At 45.4% G+C, this 18,731-nt stretch overlaps 1 protein-coding gene across 3 annotated transcripts in view; it reads left to right on the forward strand.

The window, feature by feature from the left end:
• The window catches only part of LOC126525261 (meso-2,3-butanediol dehydrogenase-like), a 71,140-nt gene that overhangs the window by 25,717 nt on the left and 26,692 nt on the right, over positions 1-18,731 (forward strand). For all 3 annotated transcript variants that reach the window (XM_072287295.1, XM_050173288.3, XM_055067586.2), the window contains exons 2-5: positions 890-1,029; positions 6,792-6,884; positions 16,094-16,232; positions 16,810-16,850. In XM_072287295.1, the coding sequence (XP_072143396.1) occupies positions 890-1,029; positions 6,792-6,884; positions 16,094-16,232; positions 16,810-16,850 (413 nt within the window). The remainder of the gene's footprint in view (positions 1-889; positions 1,030-6,791; positions 6,885-16,093; positions 16,233-16,809; positions 16,851-18,731) is intronic.

Raw genomic sequence — 18,731 nt, forward strand, 5'->3', positions numbered from 1 at the left:
TGAACACAACAATCAGTTACTTATGACCATTCGAATTCCAGATTCTCAATAGTTTTAATAAATGCGTTGGCAGATGGGCAGTTTACGGCAGTAGAGGGTAGCATGTTCCAATGGGAAATGGCGTGTGGGAATAAAGAGTACTTGTGAGTGTTATCATGGCTGGGATGGTCCCGTATTGATTTATTATTATTCGTTCGGGCACAAAGTCTGAATGGTGCTTGAATGTATGTTGCTTGCGATATTCGATAGGAGCCGTGAAAAAGCAAGTATAGAAATTTTAATCTGGAAATCATTCTACGTTGAGCCAGTGGTAGAACGTTAGCCTTGACGCTCAGGTTCGTAATGCTCGTTTGACACGAATATTGTGAATGTATAAATCTCAATGCTAAGTTCTGTATTCGTTCTAGTTTGACGGTTAAATACTTCTGGTGCGGAGCCCAAATAATGTCAGCATACTCTAAAGCGGGTCTGATGAGGGTTCTGTATGCATTTAATTTAATACTGCTCTAAACCCCATAATTTAATTTTAATTTAATACTACGAGGTGTGTTTAAGTTTTCTTCTGAAGAAATGTAGTTTACCTAACTGCTTGTCAAACATGGTATTTATACGAGCTCCCCAATTTAATTTTGTTGTAAGAGTGACCCGGAGATATGTGACCTCATCGAATTTTCTTAGTGGTATATTGTTTATTCTGTATATAAACTCAATCGCATTTTTCTTGTGTGGGAAGGAGATACTGGTAGTTTTTGCTGCATTCAGTATCATCCCCCATTTGTTGCACCAATTTTGTATTGCAGCTAACGAATTGTGTAGTTTTACCTGGTCCTCGCTGGTATTCACTTTTGTGTACACTGCGCAATCATCGCAATCCTTTTGCGAACGACAGGTGCCTCGGCGGGAATTGGCGAATGCACGGCTAAGCACTTTGCCTCTCTTGGATGTTGGTTGTCCTTGACTGGGCGGAACACAGCGAATCTAGAGAGAGTGGCTGAGGCTTGCTGCGCACAGGGACTTCCTCGAGACAAGGCAAGTAGTTGGTTTTGCCGAGCTGAAGGCTTATTTCCGCAAGTCATGAAACCGGGACGAAAATGCTGCGTGGAACCCAGCGATATCAACCACGAATTTGTTTGATCTTAGTGCGATTGTGAATTGTGATAGCTGATTTTAAACCAGAAAATCAGAACTGATCGATAATTAAAGAGCGATGACCTGTGTTAATTGTTGGGTTATCAAACCTATTTACCGCATGTCCCCTACGCCGACGATAGTTTTCAAACATGAAACCTGGAAAATACCAGTTAAGATTCTACGGCTGCTGCTAGGGCTAGATTGTTCATGGCGCAGTATTCCCGGAGCACAAGACGAAGAAAGGATAAAGACGGCGCTCTGTTGTATAGAACTGATTTTTATTTTTTACGTGTGGGCATATATACACCGTGACCGTAAAAAATCTAAGGAAATAAGACTAACATAACGTGATGCAGTTATCGCTATCTATCGTGAAATTACACCATCGGCATGTGTCACTAGCACGTGTGGTGTTAATTGTGAGTAAAAAAATCGAGTTCCTTTTGGGAGAGTTCAGAGAAGGCATAATACAATTTTCTTTTAGGCGTACTGTTCCCGCGGCTTCAATTATTTCTGTAGTTATTTTTGCTTTGTTTTTTGCTATAACGTTTGTGCCTGAAAATATTGGAGTGCAACCAACATCTCTTCCGTGGATACCTAGGTGGCGTGTGTGTGTGCGAAGTGACTTTAAAGAGAATGGAAGAGATATGTGCACTGCCGCAACTGTCTCTTACAGGAGGACACCTCAACAGCACTGCACGGGGAAAGGGGTGTGGGGAGAGAAAGATGAAGAGAGAGGAAAGGAGAAGGCGGCAAGATAAAACATAAGCCGCGCTCTGAGCCGCGCTCTTAGTTGAATCGCACTGCAAAAGTCAAGTAGTGCCGCAAGCACACTCTTGACTATAGACGAGCAGGCTACAGGAAAAAGCAGCGGGTTGGTCGTGTCGCAAGGCAGTCCCATACGCCGATACGATGAACACAAGTCCGTGCGCTCCATACTGTAAGCCGGACAGTGACTAATCGCTTTATGTACGTTGTAGTTACGCTCTTTTAATCTCTCATTTAGGCATCTGGCTGTGTGTCCTAGATATTTTTCTATAGGACAGCGGGACCAAATGAACAACACTCTCAACACAGTGTTTCAAAAAACGGTTTTCGTGCCCTATGCAGCAGGGCACTGGCTTTCTTGCTGTTTTATTTACTTTTGAACACATTGAGAAAAGTTATTGAAGAGCCAAAAATATAACATTTACGTTTGCGTGTTTTCCTGTCTTTTTCAAATTACGCGCTAATGGCGCACATGAGAGATTACAGTTATTTTTTGCCTTTCTTTTCGGGTCTAATGCTGCTTGGCTGTCCTGTGGTGTCATTTTTCACTATTTAGAACTGACTCCGCTACGGATAGTCAGATAGCGGGGTTTCCGAAGACAGCATAGTAAGGGCCACCATAGTGCCCCTTTATCTTATTACGCAACTCTGCGGAGGGGGAAGCGGAGCTTCATTACTCAATCTAGATTAATCTACGTAATAACCACCTCTTTCTTGCTGTAAGTCACCAAAATCTTGAAAAATACAAATGCACTTGTTGAAAAGCTGGCTACCGCGTTTCGCTTGTTCTTGTTTTGCGGATTGTCCTAAACCTATAAAACAATATAGCAGACACAATAAAAGCAAAATCGGCAGGATTGAAACGATGAACAGTGGTCGTAAAGAAGTCTATGGCTTGACGGAACGTCTCGACAATGGTGCTTATGAGGCAGTTTCCTTTTCTAAAACGTTGGTTCGAGCCTGAAACACGTCCCATGTACTATAATATCTGATCACAGTAAACATCTACATGTTGAGAAAAGGTTTATTGGCGGCGCCTAATGCGAAGGCAAAGCGACCGGGAACGGCTAGGCAGCCCGAAGCACTGTCCAAACGGACGCCAGCAATGAACAGCGCGAGCCGAGACGAGCCGCGCGTTGGTGATGCGGCTGTGCCGCGAGGCGCGTCTTCTTCTCCACAATCTCCCTCCGGAAAAAAAGAGCTATCCTGGCGCCTGAAGAATCGGGAGGCAGAGGGTCGTGGTAGGGCTTGAGACGCGAGACGTGTACAATGTCACGTCCACGCCGGCGCAAGTGTTCAGGTGGTGACAGGGGCTCAATTAGAAAATTCACCGGAGATAATTGCTCCAAGACTCGGTAAGGCCCTTCGAATTTTGGGACGAGTTTCGAGGAAAGCCCCGGCGTTTGGAAAGGGACCGACAACCAAACAAGAACGCCTGGAGCGTAGGTGGTGTTTGGAAGCGTGTCGATGCGGTTTTCTTTATGGCGCTGCTGTTGCTCTGCCGTAAAGGAGCGCGCTAGCTGGCGGCATTCTGCGGCTTGTCGGGCGACGTCGGACACAGGTAGACACTCGGAGGCGTCAGGACGGTATGGAAGGAGCGTGCCGATGGTATGCGTAGGCTCGCGGCCATACAGGAGGAAGAAAGGTGAAAATCCCGTAGTGGCCTGGATCGCGGTGTTGTACGCGAACGTGATGAATGGAAGGATGCGGTCCCAGTTACCATGATCAGATGCCACGTACATAGAGAGCATATCACCAAGTGTGCGATTAAATCGCTCTGTGAGTCCGTTAGTTTGTGGATGGTATGCCGTGCTTGTCCGATGAATAATGTGGCATCCCGAAAGCAAACTTTCGACGACTTCGGAGAGGGAGGCGCGACCTCGATCGCTGAGGAGTTCTCGAGGTGCACCGTGTCGAAGCACGAAGCGATGTAGGACGAAAGAGGCTACATCCCGCGCTGTAGCACTTGGTAAAGCAGCAGTTTCGGCGTAGCGTGTCAGATGGTGAACAGCAACTACGATCCACCGATTGCTGTCTGGCGTCATAGGAAGCGGGCCATATAGGTCGATGCCGACCTATACGGCTAGCGCTTTGCTGGCCCCGATTGTTCTTTCTGTAGATCGACCTGCTCCTTTCTGGTATTCGTTGGAGTCGCACAATGAGCGGGTGCTGTGCTGTTGATCTCCCTCTACTGACACCGCGCCTATAAAGCTCAAAAACGCAACAGATACTTATGTTGTAGCAGCACAAATTTGGGCAGTAAAGACACAGGCTTGTGTAGCCACTACACATTTTTTTGTTACAACACAACCTGGTGTAGTAACGACAGAACGTTACTACACGACATTACCACCTTGCGTGGAAACGTTACAATATTACATAATATTTAATAACATAATTACTTAATAACTATTCGTAGTAAAGACACAACCTTGCTATACGACAACATAACCTGCTCTAGTATAGACATAATAGTAGGACACTGCAACAAGCTTCAACTAGTAACAATGCAAGAGAAGCATATAACATTTTTTTCCGATGTTGGAGCAATGTAACAGAGGATATAAAACGACAGTAACGTTTACATTTGTACTATTTAAACACGTTGTAATGCAAATATTAATCTTATCATATTGATTAAAAGCTGTCATCGAATTCTTGTTGAAAAATGTTCATAAATGCGAATGGTGTACTTATTAGCATCACGTGTCTACGTATACGTTAATCGGAAATATCTATATTGCCTGTGCTATCCTGCAGTCCCTGATGCTACAAATATAGTGCATGCGATTAGTCGTGCGCGTGCTGTTTACTTAGTTGCGCCAGAAGAACCACGACAACATTGTGCTCGCGATGTTGGTGTAATCTTGCGTTTGTATTCCCGCGCTGCGCGTTGGTGTCTTTGGAAAGCAAGGGAAACCATATAGACGACGGAATTTAGTTTGATCTGTCATTTCGTAAATCACTGTCGCCATTTTCGAACACCACACAGTTGCCTGCTTGTGCTCATTTGAAATGGAGAAACGATTCGTCCACGAGCGGAGAGCTGGACGCGGGCGGGAACATCAGACGAAGGGCTAGCTATTGAGCAGATGGCGGCATGCTTGTGGCGTCTATCGACGACAACGTATAAAGGAGGAAGAATACAGTAGCGATGGGCACAAACTGAAAAACGACTGTGGAAGAAAAGATCGACAAGGAAGGGGCGGCGAACACGGAATGCTCGACGGAAAATTAAAGAAGGAAATAGCAAGGCATACACGGGAGAAGAAAATATGCAGAATGAAAAGAAAAGGGGAAGCACCAGGGCCACGCATCTACTTTCCATCAAAGACAACACTGCCCGCCGTGTTGAATATGTCTACGTGATCGTTTAAGTTGGACAAGGGAAAGAAAAACATTGCAGCTAATGTAGTTCAACTATGTACATTTTTAGAAAAATAATGAGGAAAAATACTTGCGCACGCTTTGGCTAGTTCTTTACAAACTTGAGAACAACTTTGCAGTGCAGACGACCTTACAGATGAGGCGGATGGACATGATTCTGAATCGTGTTGTTCGTTTTTCTCGGGCCGTATCAGCTTGTCAGCTTCACCGGACAACGCGTTGCGAACTTAATGCTCTATTTTGCTTGTGTGTGTTCGCCGTCATGTTCATCTTTATTTATTCGTACTTTAAAGCGAAGTGTTAGGCGACGAAATAATATGTGCTAAGTTTTAAGGAGAACGGAAGTGTTTTAGATGCTACAAATGTTACGAATTTTTTCGTGCAAAGCGACGATGATGCCGAAGCTGGAGGAAATTGACATGTTGAGAAAGCATAAGTCATTCATACAACCAGCCAGTGCTTTTTCTCTTTCTCTGTTTCTTCATGTTTTGGGGGGAGAGGAGGGAGCGCTGCTTAATTTATTCCGTAAATTTCTTGCAACCAAGTAAACCTCAGAAATAGAAGAGAGAATGACGTTGTGGTCGGCGGAGAGCCATGCGTATGTATCTCGCGATCTTTATTTGAGTACAAAATAAATCCTAATAAATTATTATGTCGGTGAACGGCTGTGTAGTAGCGTAGAAGAAAAATGTTCGCTAGCTCCGCGTGAGGAACTGACATTCATTTTGCAACTATTTCTTACAAAGAAAATTAGGTATAATATTATCTTACGTGCCAGGGTGTGGAAGTATGTTCATAAAGAACACACATCCATAATGCACTTCTGCCTGACAAATATACCTATTTTTTTTTGGAAATACACTATTATGGTCATTCTGTCCGGTTTGAGGTGCTGTCTCCGAAAAGGCCCGCATTTATTGCGCAATAAATCTGCACGTGCAGGAACCAAACTGCGAATGCAATGCATTTTATATTCTTTTTTATTAGACACTCCAGAACACATTTATTTTGAATTGCGGATGTTTGTTCTTTGGCAAATTAAATATATTCCAAGAAATAAATTTTTATTGCTACTGCTGTGCAAAGCGCCTCGCAGCAGTGTCACATGTTTATACGAACCTGCCAATAAAACGCAACAGAGCTCAAAGGGGTCCAATAAACGAGGAGACGACTACGCGACACGACTAAAAATTGCTTCCACAGAACCCAAAGTGCTTATAAAACAAGGCTACACAACCTCACGTCTGAACAATGCAATAGGGAAACACAATACAACAGGACTACTGGACGAAACTGGATGACATGACAACAAAACAATTTGATTGAACAGCACGAGCGCGCAGGATGACAGAACGAATACCACAGGACAATTGACCAGAACAACACAACTAACAAATGAGGGACACAACAGGGCAAAGATCTTACACAGCGACTGAAGAACACAATTTTCGTTGTGTTCTTCAACTCGGTTCTGCTTTAGAATTTCGCTTCTTAATCCATTCCAGGTGCTGGTCGTACCCGGTGACGTAGCGGTGGAAAGGGATGTCGAAAATGTGGTGCTGAAGACGGCGAAGCACTTCGGCAAACTTGATATTCTCGTGAGTATATTTATTTATTTAATAATACTGTAAGCCTTTTTCAGGATCTAAGAGCAGTGGAACGAACAATAGGTAGAACAACAGGTTTGGTGTTCCGGAATATGAATGAAAAGACACACAGGTTACATAAATAATCGAATCAAAAGTGTGCAGAACTCAAGAATCATTCAATGCTTGACTCGTTTATTGAATGATGGCTAAAAATGCTTGAAAGCATGTCATATTTAGCAGTTAGAATCAATATAAAACAAAAACTGAGTGCCCTTCCACCCTGTGAAGAAAGATGACCAGAGAAGCGGTGTGTGTGGGCCCCTTAATGGCGAACTGCACCTCCGCATCGCGTCGGCCCGGCATTGCACAATCTTCGGTTCGGCCCACGTATGGGTAGTGCTTAACGCCGGCTTCACTTCCAACATGGGTCGGGACAGTATTGCAGTATCTTCGGCATCGGCCCACGTATGGCAGTGCTTAACACCTGCTTCACCTCCGCCGCGGGTCGGCCCGGCATTGCACAATCTTCCGCATCGGCCCACGTATGGGGAGTGCTTACCGCCTGCTTCACCTGCGCCGGGGGTCGGCAGAACATTGCACTATCTCCGAGATCGGCCCACGTATGGGGCGTTTCTTGCTTACAACAACGACGCAATAACTTCCTTGGATGGTAGAGGTCTAGAGCTTCGCCGTAAAAAATACGAACAGCTAGTCAAAAGGCAAGGTTTGTTCCCATTGCTAACAATCGAGTGTACTTTTGATGAAGGCTGAAAACAGAAGCAGGGACTTATGCTGCAACCTAAGCAACGCAGTCGAGGTATAGTATACTGCACTCTTCCAATTTCTCTTTATAGGCAAGCGCTCAAGAGAGCAGAGAACAAAATAGGCCGAAGTATTATCCAACACCCCTTGCCCACTATTCACTGTTGTTTTATAACATATTTTCTTGTATGACAACGTCGGCCATGAGTTCACAGTGAATATAAACGTATTTGTGAGACTGAAGACAAGTAATCCTTCAGTTTTGCCAATAGTTCATTGGTAGCAGGAATCTCAATTTGTGGTCTAGAGATTCACGTGCACGGCCCTACATAATGTGACACATTTCCTTTAGTGTGCTACGCAGATGCGAGTTAGATAATAAGCTATTCCTTTAACGTCGCATTCGAGTGCCTTCGCAACAAAATCAAAATTCGGGTACTTGCATCAAAATGCAGCCGCGGTAAGGTACGTGAAACATTTTGTACGTGCTACAGACGGTGCGTTGTCACTTGGGTGCAACAATTACGTAGCCGTACACATTAGGTATGCCCTATATACTCGTGCGATGGCCACAGGTGTTCTTTCTTTCCGAGATTTGCGCTGAAAATCGGCGCTCTGGCCATTACACGCGGAAAAAGACAGAACATTTATTTTTCGTAAAAAATTTCGGTGGTACTGGCTTTTACTGAGCTTTATTTGCTTTGTCTATTCTTGGCTATTGCCGTGGCACGTTCTCTGCAGGATGCAATTAATAGTGACGCCCCACAGACAGGCGATGGCAGCGTCTCGGAGGCAGCGACTAAATTTCGGAGGCTGTGCTGTTGCTACCTGGAGGAGCCGAAAACTCGGCACGGCTGCCTTGTTTTGTCGCCCATTTAAGAAAAAAGACTCTTCGGAATTCTTGAACCACACAACAAATAACACTGCCAACGTTCTAAAGAATCAACGGTGGGGCTTATATAGACATAATTTTTTTATATGCTTTGGGAGAATCTTTTTTTTTTAACGAAGTTTTGGGTCCGGCTTTTACACGAATGCGGCTATTACACGAGTATATGCGGTACTTGTTTCGGTATTAGAAAGCTTACATGCTTAACCTACGATATAGTTAGCAGGAGTCCTGTAGATTAATCTTGCAATTTAGGTCGCTCCCTATTCTTAGTGGAACCACCGCGGTCGAAGGCCGAGGAGGCGAATTGGCATCCCGCTGTCTTACGCAGTTTCCGCTCCCTGCGTATCGAACGCGGAGGCACTGTACACATTCAAATGTGTATGGCGACTTACGCCTTTGTGAACGCCGAGCGAGACGGTAAATTGAGCGCCAATTACGGTCTTGCGCGGCGCGACAATGGCGCCATCTGTGTATGTAACACATGCGTGATTGAGTAGTGGCTTCTTTCCTCTACAATAAGATGCCGAAGTATGGTGCGCGGACAGTACGGTTGCAATATATATATATATATATATATATATATATATATATATATATATATATATACAAAGTAATAAAGGACTGTGACATCAGCCATATCAGTATAACACGTTTTCGTTGAATGTGATATTAGCAAGCGACACCCTATGACCAATTTTGAACACGTTTGAATCGAGAACCGGACCACTGTAGTGAGGGTGCTTTACTAGTACACCCCAGCGGAAGTTCCATTATTCTGCGAAAACAAAAACTAATTATGTTATGACCGAGCGCTCCCAGAACATTAATTCGTTTTAACGAGGCATAGTAAAGGTAGCGTAAGTAAACTATCCGCGTGATTAAGATGATGATTTATTGGCGTCGCCTGTGTAATGGGGGTGGTGACAAATAGTCACCTAGCCTGCATGAGGTAACAGCTCTGGCCTATCTCCGATGCCGGCTACTCAAATGTATGTAAAACGCAAGATTGCTTTTATGAGAAAACCGCTCAACGGATTTTAATCAAATTTGTTTTATTTAAGAGAGAAAGTAGGATCATGACCTCTCGCCACCTTGGGTCGCCGAGTACGTGCCACGGACTTTGCGGCAAGCAGTTCTCAGCCTTCGCAGACACCAGCGTGCCGCCCTTCTCTGAGGCCACGCTAGGACTTCGCGGAAGTGCCGCTAGACGGCACAGCGTGTCCAGAAGGCAACGCGAAGCGCGAGAGAGGCATCCCGCTGCAGCACATGCCTCATACATAACTCGTTTCGACGGTGGCAATACGTCGCTTCGCTATACTGATTCAATGTTAGCGGATTACCGTCGACAGACATAGGGACATAGGTTCTATGACAATTTTTTTGTGTCAGTGAAGTGCGGCGCGTACACACATACCCACTTACTTAATATGGCGTCAAAGAGGCTCATTGAAGAGCGACACACACCAAGTGGCACGTATCCACCACTCCAAGCTGGCATCACAATAGTCTCACTGAACGGGGGCACATGCCCAGTGCCACATACCAATGACCAAAGTTGGTCCTACGGTTGGTTTCAAAGCCTGTTCCTTAAGCAGAGCAGTCAGAGGAGCTTACTGCCTATATACTATGAGATGCCGTGTGATTTACTGCAAAACGTGTCGCAGCGCACGGTTGCCTTTGAAGGTCGAAGCAGTCAATTGTCGCATTTGTTGGAGCAGAACAACGCCGCGCACCAGGCGCGACCCTTTGAGAGAGGCCCGATACACACAAACGCTTGTCTTTTTCAACCTCCAGCTTAGTTGACAGGCTATTTCTCTGTTGAAAATTCTGAGGCAGATCGCCGAGCATACCGCATGTTTGCACGCCCGGCGCAATTATTTCCGCGCTTTCGTCGTTGAAATCCTTGAGAGCGATTAATGTAAGGTTACTGTCAACAAGGACCCTTTCGGCTTCGACGAAACAGCTCAGTTCGATGCCACATTCGGGAAACTTAAGCACAGTAGGGAGCGAAAGAGCCACCGTGACCCTTGATATTGTTTCCATCTGATTATATGCATGAGCAATGTTGCGAGCGCAAATAATGAATTTTGAAGTTGCACATAAAATCATTTTTTCTTCCTGATCGAAATAACTTCGAACCAATATTCTTCGGGCTTACCTGGGGTGCTTACTGAACTAAACGGTCGCCATTTTTGTGCGCGCAGCAATTCTTAGCTAGTAATAAGGCTTCAAGAACCGGGCGCGTCGGTTGGTCGACTACTTAGTTGCTGGACAACTCAGACCAGTGGTGGCGGATAGAGAGCGAACCTTCCATCTCCTACCGGAAGGGCTGTTCTTAGAGAAAGCTGCGCAGGCTATAATTAAGAAGTCTAACAAATGTAAAGGGAAGATCATAAGGCGGACATAAAAACGTTACCGCGCACAAAGCACGGGAAGCTCATAAAGGCTGTAAAGCACAGCGCACAGTCCTTTAAAACATTAAAAACTCATTTATTGTGTGGGCTATAGATACATGGAACCAATTACCGAATGATGTTGCCCTGTAAAATGATGGTAAAATATTTGGCAGAGCTTTGTTGAGTGAAAATACCTATTGTACTTAAGGCCACTTCTAGATATTGAAATCAGAATTAATATACCCAAATGTACTTTCTTGCTCACTTGTGTTCTGCTGAGTTGCGGTAATATGTTTATTATACGATGGTATTTCGTTTGTATTAGTGTTCCAATTTATAACACCTGTATTTTTGCCCACACAGCAACGGTATGAATAAATAAATAAGAGAGCAACCCTATTGCAGGAACTGAACCTTGATCGGCTATGTGCGGCGGTGAAGAAAGAGAAAGGCGAGATGCTTTATGGTGAAGACACACACAAAGTCGATGCACGTTTTAATGCGAAAGCATTATATGCCCCATTACGCGAAAACCCACCGGTGTAGTCGGTGATACCGAAAGATGGTGCTGAAAATGGGCTACGGCGCAAAAAGTGAGAAGACGAAAAAAATGCGCCGATTGGCGTCAAAATTGTCAGGGAGGTTCTTGCAAAAAAGTTAAATTAATCGCTTTGAAGAGAAAATTTGGGAAAATTTGTTCTGCGTGGGAATGGAACCCGGGCCGCTTGGGTGCGCGACTAGCACGTTTCCCGACGCTACGGATGCTTTATGGTTCGGGCTGATTAAGTCTGTGCCTAGTGCGTGCATCATTGCACACGGCACGTCGCAGCCATCTGGCTGACTAAAGGTGCGGCCTAGTGCGTAAATCATTGGTCACGTGATGGCGCAGTCAATGAAGAAGAGGTCGCGCCACGTTACGAGCGTACAACATGAGCGCGTTCACGGTGTTACGAGGTCTAGAATCAGTATAATGCTTTCGCATCATAGCCAGCAATTAGAGACTTTTCATGAAGTTTCCTGTTGCCACGACGTGGCGTATCGACCTTAAAGAACTCGAAATTCACGCCATGACGTATGCGGTGACGCACAACTAAACACAATAAAAATAAGCGCGCCCTGACAATGTCGCTTCACCTCGGCACTTGAGGACGAGCGTGCGTATGTATCAACGTTATCACGAAGACTCCTCAATATTTGCTCAGCTGGCAATGAATCGACGATTGCGCTACAAGCCTGGCCAGACAGCTCGGTCGCATTCCGTATAACATGTATAGCCGATATTAGTGCTCCCACAACGCTTCCGCTGAAGCTAACCTTATTTTTTATGGATGTTTTTCTTTTACTTTATTTTACATGGCTGTGGCCTCCAGCTTGCCTATATTCAGTTATGTTTTGTGAGTTTCATATAGAAAGGGCGTGATGCTTTGTTTAAAAGGAAGCTTTAGCTCTGTCTTATCCCGATGCCAGCTGCTCAAACATACGTAGAAAGCAAGATTGCTTTTCTGAGAAAACCGTTGAACGGATTTGAATAAAATTTATCATTTAAAAGAAAAAGTTATATCACAGGGACCACAGAAAACAATATTTTGATTTAAGCCGTAAAATGTTTTACAAGAATTGCCACAAATTGGTAAACGTAAAAAAAAATGAATAGAGGTACGCAGAAAACCGTAACTCAGTAGCAATAATAAATTTCGCATTTGTATCAATTGCATTCGTTGGAGCGTCTAAATTGGACAAACCTGATATATGAATGCATGTGCGACTTTGTTACTATGTTTTATTCACAAATTCGTGTTACGCAGGGTAAATTATTTTAATTATGGGGTTTTACGTGCAGAAACCACTTTCTGATTATGAGGCACGCCTTAGTGGAGGACTCCGGGAAGTTCAACCACCTGGGGTTCTTTAACGTGCACCTAAATCTAAGTACACGGGTGTTTTCGCATTTCGGTCTCATCGGAATGCGGCCGCCGTGGCCTGGATGCGATCCCGCGACCTCGTGCTCAGCATCCCGATACCATAGCTACTGAGCAACCACGGCGGTTCGTTATACAGCGTGTTTCAGCGAACAATTTCAAAACTTTTGAAAAATTGCTTGTGGCAGCTAGCACAATTTCAGTCCATGAACTGGTCTACTCAAAGAGGCGCAAATTACTTGCATAAGAAATTGAAATGCATAATCGACTAATTATCAAAGATTAGTAATTCAGTCTTTAGATGTTGATCTTACGGCACAATTGCAATTTACAAATTATAGCTAGTTGTACTACAAGGTATAATCATGACATGAAAACTGTTTACAGCGCAAACACATGCAACCACAAAGTATAAGGGACAGGACACAGTTTTCATGTCAAGTATGCACCAACTCGCCCAGAAAGAAGTTTTAATAAGGTATAATCACTTGAAATGAATTGTGCGGATGACACAAGTTACGAGATATGCGCTGTCAAACTTGCTGTAAGTATGCACTGTTGTTCCGATAACTTTCTTAACAAAACGTAGTTTTATGCATTGAAGCGCAAAAGTAACTGGATGCCAATGCATTTCCCCGCAATGTTCGGGAATGAATATCGAAACTTCACCATCTGGAGAATTCGTCCCAAGTGGGTCCGCCTTGCGGACTCCCCGGCTAGAATTTGTAAATTTCAATATTTGCCTTAAGGTAATTAGTTAAAACTTCATTAGTGAAGTTTTGGTAATGAGTAAATTATGCATTTAAATTCTTCTGCAACTAATGTACATCTCATCGAGCAGCAACCCCAGCAATCCTGGGAATCACCTTTAGTTCACAGCTTTTACACCACATGACGTACGGACCACCAAGATTCCAAATTCGTGCAATGACACACACAGAGTGCTGGACAAGAACAGAATGCACCTAATACAAAAATACAGGACCACGCCAACAGCTTTCACCGCAGAGCGCGAATCGACAATGGTGGATCTGATAACCGCCGCGTGTATGAGACGAGCGGCCAGCCAGTCGACAGTGAATCAGCAGTTACGCTGCAACTGATAAGGACAAGCTGCGCGCGTTAGCTCGGGCCCGCGCCCCTTGCGTTTGCCGCGCCTCGCGAGTAATGGCGGTTTAAACTTTGGTAGACATCGTTTCGTATTTCCTGAGGTATCAAGAGCACAAATATTTGCCTGAAAAAGACAGGCAGTTTTAGAATAGCGTTTGTCGCCTTACAAACATTAAACGCAAGCACCTTTGCCGGACGTTTCGGTGTGCGTCTCTTCAATACATTTAGTTAAATGTACGGAAACGCAAACGCAAGGAAGCTTTATTGAGCGTGATGTTGAAAACTAATTTCGCTCAAAGAGAAAATGCAGTAGCCGCGGAACTTTACACTTCCAGATCCATTGACCGAGCATGATGCAGCGTGTACGCGATGATAAGCTCCTCAAGCGCGGGCACTGAAATCTTGACATTGTAATTTGCGGAGAGTTCATTGCCAGCTCGTTGCTCTGATCTCTCCGAGGGTGCGCGGTCATAGTCACGTTCCAAAAAAAAATTTCTTTCTTATTTTCTTGGGCATCATATTATCGACATGAGTGGAAGCCCCATATTAGTGCATCTTTGATAAAAATCTTTGGTCGACAACATAGGGGAAGTCGCGATTGAGGAACTGTTCTTAAAAGCGTCCTTCACCCGCAAGTGGTGTGCGCTGCTGCTCTTGGAGGTGCTGATAAGAATGCTGCTTCAGGCCCTCGGGATTTATGGTTCAGAGCGAAGAAATAAGTGTGCTTGTTGATCTTCTCTGTAGCAAAAACACCCCCACTATTTGGTGTCGAGTCCGCTTATTCGCGATGGTACATGAAACTCCGCTAACCATGCCGCCAGCCTTTTCGTCGTGGAAGCTTCAACATATCTTAGCAGCTTGCAAACACACAGTAACAGAACCTGAATCTCCTCACTGCACAATATGACGGCGACAGATGACAGTTTTTCCCTCTGCGTGTTTGTTTATTGCGTGCCGTCTGTCACAAGTACCAGACGACATGCACAGCTGAGAACCGTTGTACTGAGGGCAGCGCCGCTTTTGCGTCATGATGCAATTAAGTGATGAACTATGCTATTGTATGTGTCTTTCTCTATGGGTAGGCCGGCACACGTTCTCCTCTAGCCACCATAACCCTGTTGTTGCTTTGCGGACGCATCTCGATAGGCCCGCGGGTGCCGGAATCACAGAACGATCTCATAAATTGGACGGGCTACGCAATCAGAAGCAGTGTTTCAGGTGAGTTTAAAGAGAAGTCCGCTGACGGCCTCCGAGACGAGAAACGTGGTGAACGATGCCACGCTCGGTGCCACGAACGGTGCCATCGAACGATGAGAATTGTTCTATCATTTGCCACACACTCGGTGGCACATACTCACTGATCCAAGTTGGCGATAGGTTCAATGAAGCGCGGAATAGAGCCAGTGTATTCGTGGCGCTGCTCACTAAATGTTGGCCTGAAAGGCGTTCATTGAAGGCGGCACACACCCAGTGCATTTTGCGGCGCAGCCTGCGAAAGCGCAGGGTTGTGTCTTTGAGGGGCCCTTGAGACGTGGGCTCGATTCCAATGAGCATCGAATAAGCGTAACAGGATTGTTTTCGTCGTTTTAAAGCGGTACCTTTCCAGTGGCACATACCTAGATGCCCAAGTGGGCGACGGAAAATGGGCGTGGAAGAGCGACACGCACCTACTGGAATATACGTAGAGATCCAAGTTGGCATGAAAGAGGTCCATTGAAGACCAGCACAAACCGAGTGGCACATAGACAGTACTCCAAGCAGGCGTCAAGGAGTTCTTTAGAACAGCGGTACGTACCCAGCACCGCGTCTACAGTAGCTCATGTCCACGTGAAAGGGGCTCGTTGAAGTGCGGCACATATGCAAATATTGCCATATGCTTGTTGAGCCAAGTTGGTCCAATGGTTGGTTTCGTAGCCTGTCACCTCAGCACAGGAGCTCGATGCGCTAACTATTAGACCACTGACTAGCTAGTGACTCAGGTAGGCTGGAAAACGGTTAGATAGAAACATACAAACAAACATGCATAGCACCCGGAAAGCACGTGAAATGCCCAAAGAACGCTAACGCATTGAAACACCTAAAATCTCAGTAACCTTCACGTTACACTGTTGTCATTTCACTATACTCTTTCTATTGCAGGTTAACAATGCTGGAATTGCCGTGGCAGGATCCATTCAAAGTACCTCAATTGAGGTCTTTAACAGAGTTTGGAGGACGAACTTCCTCGGTTCGCTATGTATGATAAAAAACGCTGTGCCCTACTTGCGGCAAACTAAAGGTGATCTATGAATTATGTTCTGTTTAGATCTATTGCGCGACGACTTTGTTCGTTCGGTGTACTCAATGCCATGTCCTAGACCCGAGACATTGCATTACAGGGTTGAGTGTTTGGTTTAGCGGTCTCAGTATACATTTATGTGCTCTCGTCAGAGTGAATACAGTATACATGGTATATATCAGTGTCAATATAGTACTTTCATGAGGCCTACCAAAGCTATGGGTGGTGCCGTCATCATTTGTTTGGCTTCGATCTTGTTTCTCGTAATGGACGAATAATAACTGACGCCTAAAGCAATGAAGTGCAGTCAACCACAAAAGTTTACGGGCCACGGGATCTCAAAAAGTTTAATTTCCCAGCAGCCCGTAACAGTGTTCAGTAAAACCAAACATCAGTATGTTATTCACATATACTGGTAGAGACTAATAGTGAATACTAGGCTGTGTTGCGAGGCTGTGCAGATATTAGTCTTTCTCGCAAATTTTGCGTTCTGTAAAATGTTGTGGTTGATTGTACAGCGCACGAGATTGGCATTATCGCTTAAGAGTTCAATTATCTATGTTTATTTTTGTTTCAGGTAGCATCGTGAACATTTCCACCGCCGGATCGTTGACTGCGGTGAGCGAAATGTCAAGCTTTATCACAGATCTCTGTCTCTACACTCTTAAGTAAATGTACACCCTTTGGGTCGTGTTTGTGACCTCACGATTCACAAAGACGCCATCACGAACACGCCGAGATGCTTTCGCGCGTCCCCGTGCAAGCGACTACTGCAGACACAGAACAAAGTGGGTTTCTCTTAGCTGTTAACACCTTTGACCTCATGAAAGAGCAGCGAGTTGACAATTCATTACGGTTCATAATTGATAACCTAGAGGGCCGCCCAGCATGCCTTCCTCGACAAATTTCTCACGGCTAGTGCTCGTTATGTCTGAGAACGGGCACTTCGTTGTGACCTTCTCAGGAGCTTCTTTTGCGGTAGTACCCACCGACACTCTTTTCGCGTGTCACGAACGGTCCACGGCGGAACGCCTGCGGTTCTGGCGGACTCTCTCCCCCACCCCCCTACGCAAGCGGTACTGCTGGTCATGACTGTTGGCTAGTGTATAGCTCTACGCTAAAGGTTGACGCGACTTTCAATGCAACAATCACTGCATATGGAACTCACTGGGTTGCTTCAACCTATTATCCCACTCAAAACACCCTTCGATCTCATGGGGATGGAGCTTCTCGAACCATACTTGTTGTGTTCACGGAAAACGAATGAATTATAGTCGCAACGGACAAACTGATTCGTTATGTCGAGGCACGTGAGGCGCATTGAACATGGCGCAGAGCGTCTAGGCGATCAGCTGTTACCGCAATGCATGCGCACATGTGCATACCAAGCCGACCTTTTTCCCCCCTCATTTGTTAAGGGCAGAAAATCAACCAAACTTCTTTAATGCACCCGAAATGTGTTCCAGCAGGCTGCCGGCCAGCTAGGCCAACGCCCGATGTACTCTCATCTAGCGGTTGTGGCGGTTCTGGTGCGAGATAAGACGTGCTCTATTCCCACTCTGACCACGCCAGAGCACAGCCAGCGCCGTCGGTTACGCTAGGTGCGCGGTGACGCTAGACTGTAGAGTGTCCTCTTTGCGCCGGTGTAGGGCAACTGCGCAGCGCCGTTGCGCGCGCCCACATAACGCCGACCATTCCCGTGCCTTTACTTTTTTTCAGCAGCACGCACCCTCCGATCACATTGAACTCCACGGGTTTCTCTATGTGCAAGCACGTTTATTGTCCCCATGCGTGCTTCATATAAAGTGTGCGAGGGACGTTCTGAAAGTAAGTTTCGTCATTTTTTTAAACGGAAGATGGCACACCAGGTGAAACACACAATCGCCATAAGAATCCACGCCCGTTGCTGGTTTAACGACGGAAGGAGCTTCAGCGGAGGAGGAATGCGCATGCTCAGGACGCCGAAGAAGAGAGAGTAGCAGCAGGCAGGCATGCCCGCGGTTCATCATCATCATCATCATCATAAGCCTGGTTACGCCCACTGCAGGGCAAAGGCCTCTCCCATACTTCTCCAACAACCCCGATCATGTACTAATTGTGGCCATGTCGTCCCTGCAAACTTCTTAATCTCATCGGCCCACCTAACTTTCTGCCGCCCGCTGCTACGCTTCCCTTCCCTTGAAATCCAGTCCGTAACCCTTAATGACCATCGGTTATCTTCCCTCCTCATTAGATGTCCTGCCCATGCCCATTTCTTTTTCTTGATTTCAACTAAGATGTCATTAACTCGCGTTTGTTCCCTCACCCAATCTGCTCTTTTCTTATCCCTTAACGTTACACCCATCAATCCTCTTTCCATAGCTCGTTGCGTCGTCCTCAATTTAAGTAGAACGTTTTTCGTAAGCCTCCAGGTTTTAGCCCCGTAGGTGTGTACTGGTAAGACACAGCTATTATACACTTTTCTCTTGAGGGATAATGGCAACCTGCTGTTCATGATCT

This window comes from Dermacentor andersoni, chromosome 3 (genome assembly GCF_023375885.2).
Source record: "Dermacentor andersoni chromosome 3, qqDerAnde1_hic_scaffold, whole genome shotgun sequence".
Lineage (NCBI taxonomy): Eukaryota > Metazoa > Arthropoda > Arachnida > Ixodida > Ixodidae > Dermacentor > Dermacentor andersoni.